At 38.0% G+C, this 10953-nt stretch overlaps 1 protein-coding gene across 1 annotated transcript; it reads left to right on the top strand.

Moving 5' to 3' along the window:
* Positions 1-1284: 1284 nt before the first annotated feature.
* On the top strand, positions 1285-10343 carry vgll4a (vestigial-like family member 4a). Its single transcript, XM_020629615.3, has 6 exons — positions 1285-1424; positions 1931-2076; positions 3860-4022; positions 5306-5534; positions 7381-7495; positions 8066-10343. Exons 2-6 carry the CDS (start codon positions 1995-1997, stop codon positions 8263-8265), a joined length of 789 nt encoding a protein of 262 aa, XP_020485271.1. The 5' UTR covers positions 1285-1424; positions 1931-1994; the 3' UTR covers positions 8266-10343.
* Positions 10344-10953: the final 610 nt, after the last annotated feature.

Below are 10953 nucleotides of genomic sequence, written 5' to 3'. Positions count from 1 at the left end.
ATATAGCCTATAAATAAAGGTTATGCATCCGACATGTTTAAGTCTCTGTAATAATCATTTACAGAATAAGATGCATGATATAATCGGATAAAGAAAGGATGCAAATTCTTCCAGCACATCCAAAGAGTCTGTGATGAAAGTGTAGTTTTCTGTTGGCGCCACAATGCACTGAATCTTCTGCATTGGTAAAAGAGTGCCATCAGCTGGTGGTAGTAGTGTACTGATCATCAAAACCAACCGTTGAATTTAACAGACAAGTCCTCTCTAAAAATAAGAAAGTCAAACAGTCCTGAGCATTGACTGTATATGGTACAGAGAGGGTGACCCATCATATCTGTGCTTCAGGAAATGTCTGGGCTACTTGCATCGCGTTGTTGGAGTGTAGCCTACACAATGTTATGAGATTATTGCAAGAAATTGTATGTCCATGTAATTTGTTTTGTTTGGGGAGCAAGGTCAGACTTATGGTTATTGTAATGTTTAAGATCAACAGACTTATGAAAGACAGTTCATCATAAGGGGGCTGCCCTCAAATGCCATAACAAAAATATTTTAAAAATCAAACTATAGTCGTTAGTGGTTAACTAATATAACTATTAAACTAAGTTATTGTTGCAATCCTCAGAGCAGAGGGATCTTGCACAGGTAGGATTTATTTTTAAACTTCTGCAGCTACTAGTAATTAATTGTGCATTTTGTTTGAGGCTTGGTCGATAGGAAAACGTCAACATCACAGTTTCAGAAAATTCACGTGTTTAAATGGAATAAAACTCACATTGTAGCTGAAAATCATTAAACTCTTAGGTGTTGATCATTTCCCAAACGCTTTAACACCCATCGCCCTGTTCCCCTCTGTTTCCACCAGGATCGCTCTCGACCTTTTTTTTTTTTTTTTTTTTTTTTGTTCGAGGACAAGCACGGTGGGAAACAGTGTTGCCAGGTCCGCTTGTTATAAGCGACTTTGGGCTTGTTTTTTTTTTAATATAAAGTCGCTTGCAAATATCGGGTGTTGCGAGTTTTGGGGGCTTGTTTTCTAAAGTGCAGTTGCTCCCTATGTGATGAACCTCTACTGATTCAATCCCAACTCTCCACAATAAAGCCAAACACGATCGCGATAGTTTGTCCATGTCGAGAATCCGTCCACAATGAGACAAGACAAACACACACATGTATAAATATATATTGTGTGTGTATATATATATGTGTGTGCTATCAACTGCTATCTATGTGATAGGTTAGGCAACCTGTTTGGCTTCATTTTATTTATTTGAGGAGCCAGGTCGCTTGTTTTGGGCTTGTTTCCATAGAGCTGGTTGCTTGTTTCTCTCGCGAGATCTGGCAACACTGGTGGGAAAGTGCGTGGATAAAGGCAAGCTGGGCTAGCCGCGGTGATGTTGTGGCAAAAAAAACAATTTTATCGATAAGTAAGTAAGAGTTATTGTCATCGTTACTTTGGGAACTTCGTTGTTAAAAGACTGAAAATAACTCAACTGTACTTTTTTGACTTACTGGGTGTAGCGGACCGTTTCTTCCCTTTTGATAAATTTATCGGGGAAACTTCTAACAACAAAGTTGAGGAGCAGCTAACGTTAGCTGTGGCCGCTCCTGCCACGAAGGTAGAAGTATTTTAATTATGACGTTTGTAAAGTTATACAAACGTGTATCTCTGTTTTAATGAACGTTAGAAACACCGTGTCTGTCAACCTACGTTAAAGTAAATGTAAGGTTAAGATAGTCTTAACTTTGTAGCGCTAATCTGAGCCCAGCTAACGCTACATGTTCAGCTAGTGGCGCTGCTAACTTTGTAATCGTTCACGTCACCATCCTTCGCTTGCTACACCACCAACGCCAAGATAACAATGGTTATTTCCACGAGATTTCCACCCATGTTTACTAACTTATTTCACCAATGTGTCTTTTCTTTTTGAAGATTTCTGTTGCCCTGCTTGTAGATCTTGCTAACATCGATGTTAGCAACAAGCTTGTGCGTGTAAATGCGATTCACTAGCATGGACCTGTTGAACTCTCAGTTCCTGGACAAGATGAACAATAACATCGGGAGACTGCACTACGAAGGTTAGTTTAACATGGTTCTGTCTTTGTGACATTTGAGTTTGACTTATTTGTGAAAGTAACATGTGAAGTTTGCTTACATAAATATGTCAGAAAGGATTTGGTTTAGGTCTGATGTTTACTTTTTCACAACTTTTCTTATGGTTAGAGTGACGTGCACAACATCTAGAGTGACGTGCATGACATCTAGAGTCTAGAGTGGCGTGCACGACATCTAGAGTGGCGTGCACGACATCTAGAGTGACGTGCACGACATCTAGAGTGACGTGCACAACATCTAGAGTCTAGAGTGACATGCACAACATCTAGAGTGACGTGCACAACATCTAGAGTCTAGAGTGACGTGCACAACATCTAGAGTGACGTGCACGACATCTAGAGTGGCGTGCACGACATCTAGAGTGACGTGCACGACATCTAGAGTGGCGTGCACGACATCTAGAGTGACGTGCACAACATCTAGAGTGACGTACACAACATTGTCAATTGGTTGAGTGGTTTGATTTACACAATTAATACCTTCAGCTAAGTGTTAAGTTGACAATGGTTTCATTTTATAGTGAGGCATACTTAAAACAGGTGTGTTGTTGTTTTACATTGTTACATTCCCCAAGGTGGCTAGGGGATGAGGGGAGTAACAATAAATTAAAACCCAGGGAAAATAAATAGGAACTAAATATAAGCAGAGTTTAAAATGATTTATTAACAAACTAAAACAAAATGTGAAACACAAAACAAAAGAGAAGCCAATTCAAAACTAACACTCAAGATATGAACAATAAGGTCTTAATCAGAACACAAAGCTTACACAGAAGGATCACTCTAAAGTTCTCGTCAGAGTCACACGCAGTCTAACGACTCACTGGCAACTGGCAACCTCCTCTCTCCTGCTCTTTATAGTTTGCTCCTGATTAGTAATTAGCCACAGGTGTGGCTGGGCACTCGAGGCTAAGGAGCAACATCTGGGGAGCACACACAGGAGAGCGAGAACACACAAAACTACGACACGTAACAGGGTGTACAAAAATAAAACTTAATAGCTTTTAATTTCTTAAAACATGATTCGAAACACATAAATCAATACATGTAGATGCCGATCGATGAATAGAATAGAATAGAATTACTTTATTGATCCCACACTGGGAAATTGTGGCGTTACAGCAGCAGGTTATCCAACACACAATGAGTAAAAAAACACAATGTTTGCAAATCTAAACACAATATAATATTAACTACAAAGTAATTAAGTACTAAAAATATCAAAACCAAGAATGTGAATATATACAACCAGGATTTAACTAAGCATTACTATTCTTAAATAGGAAGATTAAATATGGAAGATTACGTGTAAATGTGCAAAAACATGGACAGTATTCACATAAGTTAAAGTGCATGAGTGTAGACATATAATAAGCAGAAACTATACAATATAACGGCGAGTAGACAGCCAAATGAAGTGAATTTGAGTGCAGGGACCTTGCCAGACATATTTCCTGAGCGTCTACAGTGTGATGTTGAAAGCATTTTGTACACATCTGACTTGGACTACCCCATTGTTAATTGAGCCTTTGAAAAGTTAACTTGAATATCAATTCCATCTCTGAATACTGATCAAATTCATCATCTCTACATATTTATGAAGACAACAGACTCATCTTTATTACTCCATTGTATACTGTAGATGTGGTACATTGACATAGATACAATTTGTATTAATATCCATAATATAATAAATGTATTTGCATTAAAACAATGGTAATTAAAAAGTTTTTATGACTTTCTGAAGATGAATCCAGGACCCCGTCTCTTCCCACTGCCATGTCCAACATAACTGGGCCTCCTACACACTGCCCAAGCAAACGGAAGTATGGGGAAGAACAAATGGACGATCGGATCAACTGCGATGATGACCACATGACAAAAATGAGCAGATTGTTTGCCACACAGCTGTAAGTTCCTTTCAACAATTCTAACACAAATGTCATACTGAGCCTGTCCTGTCATTATCAGAGTATCGCTCTATGCATAATACACAAGGAATTGTATTTATTTAACAACTCTTAAGAACAGTCAAACTAAAAAAGCATTACATTGTCTGGTCCAATATTATGAAGAAAAAGGCCTGAACATGATCTGAACAATAGCATAAACGTTTAGACCACTATGCTTTAAGTTTTTACATTTCAAGAAACATTTGCGCCTGAAAACAAAGTCTAAGAAATCATGCTGACTCTGGTCTACGCTGTCTTGGTGTTGTAGACAAAGAATGACTGTTGGTGTAGTGTTGTGCGATACAACGATCTTAGATTGTGAAAGATTAGAATGTGTTGACGATCTTAGCAGAGAGATCGTAGAATCGGGCTACAGTGTTCTTTCTACCATGCTGCAGTTTATGCTCCCACACAGACGCGTCTCACTCTCCCCATCGGAGCGGGATGATCGCTGAAAATGAAAACTAAACTCTTATAAAGTTAGTCTGTAAAAAGAAGCAGTTATTTTACAGAGTTTGCACAATTAAGGTTTGTAGCCTACTTTGGATGGCGGCACAACAAACTCTTTTACCGAGCCTGAGAGATGTTAACAGTCTGCTTAGCGTCAGACAGAGCGGGGCTCAGACAGTCATTGATCAGAGATCTAAACTGATGCTGGGGGGTTCCCTGCTCTCTCAGTTTTTACAAGTTACTAACAAGCCTCTCCACCCTAAACTCACCTGTTGTGATAACGGAAATACAAATTAAACTACGCTATGAAAAGGAGGGAGGCGTTCATATCTGCGTGGTCCGGAGCTCGGTTGTTATAAAAATGTTTTTGAACAGCATGCATGCTGCTTGAAGTAATGTCAGTCAGCAGCTCTTTCTCCTCTCGTTCAGTGTGTAGCAAGCGAGAGTGAGTAACCGTGGTGACTGTCTATCAATTGATGATGTCCCGCCCCCTCTATGAATAAAACTCTAATTTCTGTAAAACTTACTTTGACCATGTGTCAGAGAATACTCACATACTGTATCATGTTTTAAGTCCACAAGTTTTTAAATGAATGCATCACTATTAAAATTAAAACTAGAATAGATTTAAAGACACAAAAGAGGACACAATGCTTGATTATCATTTTAAAGTGTTGCAGAAATATTGTGATATATCTTTTCCATATCGCCCACCACTATGTTGATGTATAATATGTCTCAAAAAGTAGAAGCTGTGTGGTATATGTTCATTTTGTCCTCTCTATATTAAGGGCTCGCCCCTCAGCTGGGGACAACCGTAATGAACACTGGAGCCTCAGTCACACTCCTGTGGAGCACATTACTTCCTCCTCCAACGGTCTCCATGGAAACCACCTGTATGCTTCCATTTCTGGCTATGCTGTTGATCAGCCTCTTGCTCTGACCAAAAGCAGCCATGATATTGGAGGTGGGAGCAGAGAGAGGTCCGTCATCAGTAGTGGGACTTCAGAGCGCCAGCAGGTAGATCAACTTGTCACACTTACGTAAGGGCTATCTAATGTTGTGACGAGAAGGAAAGCACATGACCTTAAAAGAGACTTTAAAAAATACCTGATTTTGATTTGCCTAACCCAAAACAAATATTAGAATCATTGTCATATGTAGAGTTACTACTCCTGCCAAGGCTGAAGGAAAACTTTGTTCCTCTTGGGGTGTGTTAAACCTAAAACTAAATATGGATACTTTTTTTCACTTTCCAGCTGAAGGGGAACACCTCTATGCATTTACTGTTTCAGAAGTTAATTCTCTGTATTTGTACACTGTAGAGTTCTCTAAAATGAAATAGCAAATGTACATTTAGGACTTTTTCAGTTATTCAACACAGTGTTTCCCATTAATTAATTAGACTGTGGCGGCCCACCATAGTCTAATCTGTCGCGCTATAGTCTAATTTGCCCCGCTAGCGTCAGGGAGTTATTATCAACTATAAGAACGTTCTGTTTTTTTTTTTTTCTAAGAACATTGTAAGTACAGTTTACCCTTTTAAATGTGATGTGCACACTGGAATGTGTGATTGTTTGTCCGTTCCCTTGTTTATAATACCTCCTGCAGAGTGTTACAACTCACAGCTTTTCAATCACTGCGCAGGTTTCGAAGGTTTTAAACACAATCAAAGACGTTTGATCACCCTGTCAGAAAAAGCAGTGTAACTAGTTGTAAACCCAGATATCAAAATTCTAGCTGAATATTATTTTAGGACCTTCAAAACAACTTCTGAAAGAGCGGAAAAAAATAAATTTCGCCTAAAGATGCCGCGCTGCTCGGCTGCTCACCTGTTGTCTTGAAAAAAAACATTAGAGTCCAAACATTAGATCAGACCTTTTTTTCAAGAGTGTATCTTCCTCATTATATCAAAACGTGCATTTAAAGATAAAGGTGGGTCCGTGGACTACAATGTGCCATTGCGCATGTAATTGGATGGACAAGAAACAAAAGGTTAAATTGATCATTACTCTACAGTTTACATGTCAACCTGTGAACGGCAGACTGCAGTCTCTGCTGTTAACAGACTCATGGTGTCCAAACTGCTCAATGTGCGCTGAGTGGTCTTCTGTCTGTGCATCTGCACGTCACCCTCCCTGCTTATTAAAAAGTATATAAACTGGTCATAAACCACGTCTGAACGTTTTGATTTTGAAATGTTCTTAAATCGTCTGAGCTGCTGTTAATACTCTAAATATTTATAATACTTAACATTACAATCAATTTATAAAATATGTTTTTGCGCAGCAACTTGTATGACGTCATCAAATAGAAGCATGTTGTAGAGGAATGATCCAAATGTGGACCAGAAGCTGGAGAGGCGCGATAATCATAACTGAAAGAGGAGTAGGAACAGTATGCCTACTTGAGGGTCTCTATGGGCCAAGCCTAAAGCCATTTAACTTCCATGGGCATTGGATTTTATGTTTTGACAATTTGTGCACTACAAGAGCACAAAATTGTTAGAAGATAACAAAGTTTTTCATACATTTAACCTCTTAATTTTGCTCAAAATTGATGCATCATACTTTAAAATGTACACATTTTTCTCCCGGGGGTGCATGCCCCGGGACCCCCCTAGAGGGTTCGGTGTCCCCCCACCATAGTCTCATTAAATTCTGTGGGAAACACTGCAACAGCTGTATATATTAGGCAATCTATTAATACAGAGTATCTTTACATATCATGTCTGACCAAAGGAAATTCACAAGTTGTGGACTGACGACGCCATAGGATTGTCTGTGTAAGAAACAGAATCAGAAAAACTTTGGTTGTTTCCGTTTCTGAGACACAAGCTGAAGTTATGTATTTTTTCCACTTATAGAATCGTCCCTCTGTTATCACCTGTGCCCCTGCAAGCAACCGGAATTGTAACCTATCACACTGCCACATGAATGGCTGCTCTCCCAGCCCCCCTACAGACCAGAAGAAGGGCAATGGTAAGCCTTTTAAATGTCTTAACAACAGTCAATCTGTAAAGTAATACTTGTATATAGTAATATACAGTATGTCCCTCTTTGTGTATTGTTTCATTCATGGTCACTGAAATGTTCTAAGATGTTATTTGGCTGTCTGCTTCTTAGAGGTTGATCCAACAATGACAAAAATATTCATAGTTCTGATGTTGGCACTATATATTATGTTTTTCTCCGGTGAGGTAGAGATGTTGTTAAATCTACCTGGTTGACAAAGTGAAAGTTATATTCATAAGATTTTATCTCAAGTCACTCGAAACTTTCACTACATTTTTCTTAAGTGTTTTAAACCTAACTTTCTGAAAGTGAGTCTTGATGAGGAAAGCATAATTTGTGCTCTTATCCCTTCACATTTATCCAAAACATTTTTAATTACTCCAAAATCAGTTGGAGAGAGTTTAAAAAAATAATAATTCTGACTCTAATTTTTCTCTTGACTTGATTGTGTCATCATCGATATCTTCTCTTGTCTATGAAAATGCTTGGAAATAACTGGTATCTGGTTTTCCTCCACTACTAACAATAATATTTTAGCAAACACCATAAACGATCCTGTGATTGAGGAGCACTTCCGCCGCAGCCTTGGAAAAAACTATAAAGAAGCAGAGCCTGTTTCCAACTCGGTGTCCATCACAGGTTCAGTGGATGACCACTTTGCCAAGGCGCTCGGAGATGCCTGGCTTCAACTCAAGTCTAAAGGTGGGGGTCATCAAACCCCAGAGGCGGATCCATGAGGAGTCAATGTTACAATCACTTCCTTAGTATTTGCATATGAGAGTGGAGATTATCCACTGCAACTCTTGACAAGCATCAACTTCCCTTTGCCATAAACAACAGAAGAAATACGGTGCTCGCATTGGCTGCTCCCTCTTGGACCTCGAGGTGCACCTTCTATTTGAACAATCAGCTCAGATTTGTACTCTAAAATTTGATGGAGGGTAGTAAAAACTGTTATGAGTTGGTTTCACAATGTTACGTGTGGGATCAGTACAATCACAGATTTTATTTTGTTTTGATAATGAAATCAACCAAGTGGTTGGTTGTTTGGAGCACATGTTTTTGTTTTACCTTTCTTGATATCCAAAGAAATACGCTCCCTTTCGCATGCACATAAAAGCCATAATCTGGTCTTCATTGTTCCCATGCTAACTCGCACCTCTTTCCTATTTCTTAAGAAGAGGACGGCTGGGTGTTACTTGTGTGTTTTTTTTTTAAGTTTCTGACAATTTAGGGTAGCAGGTTACCTGCCTTAATTAGAACAAATGAAAGTGTCGAATGGTCCCCTTGCTTTCTAAAGACACTACACTAATCTGTCTTTTTGTATGATGCTGAACTGGACTCATTCACTGTTAACCAAAAACGTTGAGTGTCTCGTTTGTGTGCTCACTGTGGGTGATTACTTAGTAAACTAATATCAATCATAGTAGATTTGTCTAACCAGAAAGCATGTTTCAAATAGCTGGGTTCTATTACAAACCTTATTCTATACTATATATTTACTCAGAATTTATTTTTTATCCGTAACATTTTCAAAATATTCACTGCTGGTACAGTTGTACTCAATATATTTTTTGTATCCGGTTTTCATTACTGTATGTAGGTGTGCATCTTGGCAGCCATCTATAAATCGCAGCCTCTGGCAAGGCTGTGAGAATGCAGTTTAAAAGGCTTTTTGCTTTGTTACTCTGTGGAGCTGGATGCTACGACTTTTCACATGTCTGAAATAACTTAATTTGACCTTCTGTAGCACAGTCTTGTTAGCAGCGGCTTTATTTATACTGAACAAGTTAATAGTTTGGTTTTTGAAAAATCATGGAGAAAACAATGTTCTTGGATTGTTATTTTCCCAGTGAGATCGACAGAGTTGGTCTACATTGCTTTAATAACAGAGCAGACGTCTTCCCCTAAGCTAAGATTTTAAGCACATGCTTAATTGTCCTTAATTCTCTTTACACAATCAATGACATCCTGACACTTATCAGTCACCTCAGTCACATTTTTAATCAAGTCGATGCCCTGATGTGACCTGCAGACATCCTCCTTTTCACAGAGAAACAGTGTTAGTGTGTCACAGTTTATTTTGTGCAGATTAATTTAGTTTGAATGATTCTCACCCTTCTAAAATGATCTAGATACAGTAGTAGTAGTTAACCTGTTTGTCAACACTGATTAAGTTACAGTATTGTAAATTAATTTCTTTTTGTCACTTAACGGTATGTGAAAACATAAACATTTTATTAATCTATTTTTTTTTGACTAGTTAAATTCACTATCTTCTCTGTATATTTTATTCTACTCGTAAGACTATCATTGCGCCGCGCGGAATGATCTCAAATATTATGTTTCTTGACAGAGAAGTGCTTTGGTATACAGCGTGGATGTTCATTTTCTTCAGCCATGGTTTTAATTCAACTTGACTTATCTTCCTTCAATTGTCAGCTGATGAATAAAGTGCAGGAACACAACAGTCTTTTGATCTTTTGAGTTTCAGAAAGGCTTCTGTATTAACACTTTAACGAGTTTGTTTAGCGTTCTGTTTGTATCATACTGTAGTGGAATTTAGGGATTGTCATGAAATCGGCTTGTTTGACACAAGTTGAATCAATTTAATGTTAAGGGTATTTTTCAGTTTTATTTAATTTTTATATTAATACTACCTGTATCTCAAAGACTGTTAGCGAAAAGGTCATGTTTAAGGTGTTCACAAAATTAGAATAAAAGGAACGTGTTCAATTTTCTCTTAATTTCTCTGGAAGAAAATGCCACTCTTTTGTACTCCGATTCTTTCAAATAAACATACAGATGCAAACATTTTAATAGTACCTGTCATCCTTTCTACAAAATTAAATGTCCCATACTGAAGTTGAAAATGTGTAATATATTTGATACAACAATTTAAAAAATGTTTGCATTACATTTTGGTCAAATGGTACACTAACGTAAGATCTCCCCCCTTTGAAAATGAATGCTTGTTTCCTGCTTTCAGAGATTAACTTTGGCAACAAAGTCATGTAAAGGTGTGCATGAAGTAATGGAGGTGGGGGGACGTGATGATAGTAAAATTCAATATTGAGTCTCACATGTTTTGTTTAGATTTCAGCATTAATGCTTAAAGTCTCTGTTCTTAAATTGTTGTCCCACTTTGAGTGTTTTGTATTCTATTTTTCAAGTGGACAAAAAGCCTGTTGACACTTTGTTCTCAAAGAAGCAATGTTCAATGTAGTTCAATTTCTTCTTAGTGCTGTGTGGGTAGGTTTAGTATAGTGTCATGTTTTTGTTAAGTGGCTGACATCAACCCCCCAAAACAGCATATGAAAACACTTCTGACTCTGTTGGCTTAAAAGGTTGTTTGGTTGGTTTGGTCTCATGGTAACTAATGTGGATAATTACTGCTGGAAAAAAATGTTTCTGTAAAAATGAGT

Source organism: Labrus bergylta, chromosome 12 (genome assembly GCF_963930695.1).
Source record: "Labrus bergylta chromosome 12, fLabBer1.1, whole genome shotgun sequence".
NCBI lineage: Eukaryota > Metazoa > Chordata > Actinopteri > Labriformes > Labridae > Labrus > Labrus bergylta.
This window is presented reverse-complemented; position numbering and strand designations above follow the sequence as displayed.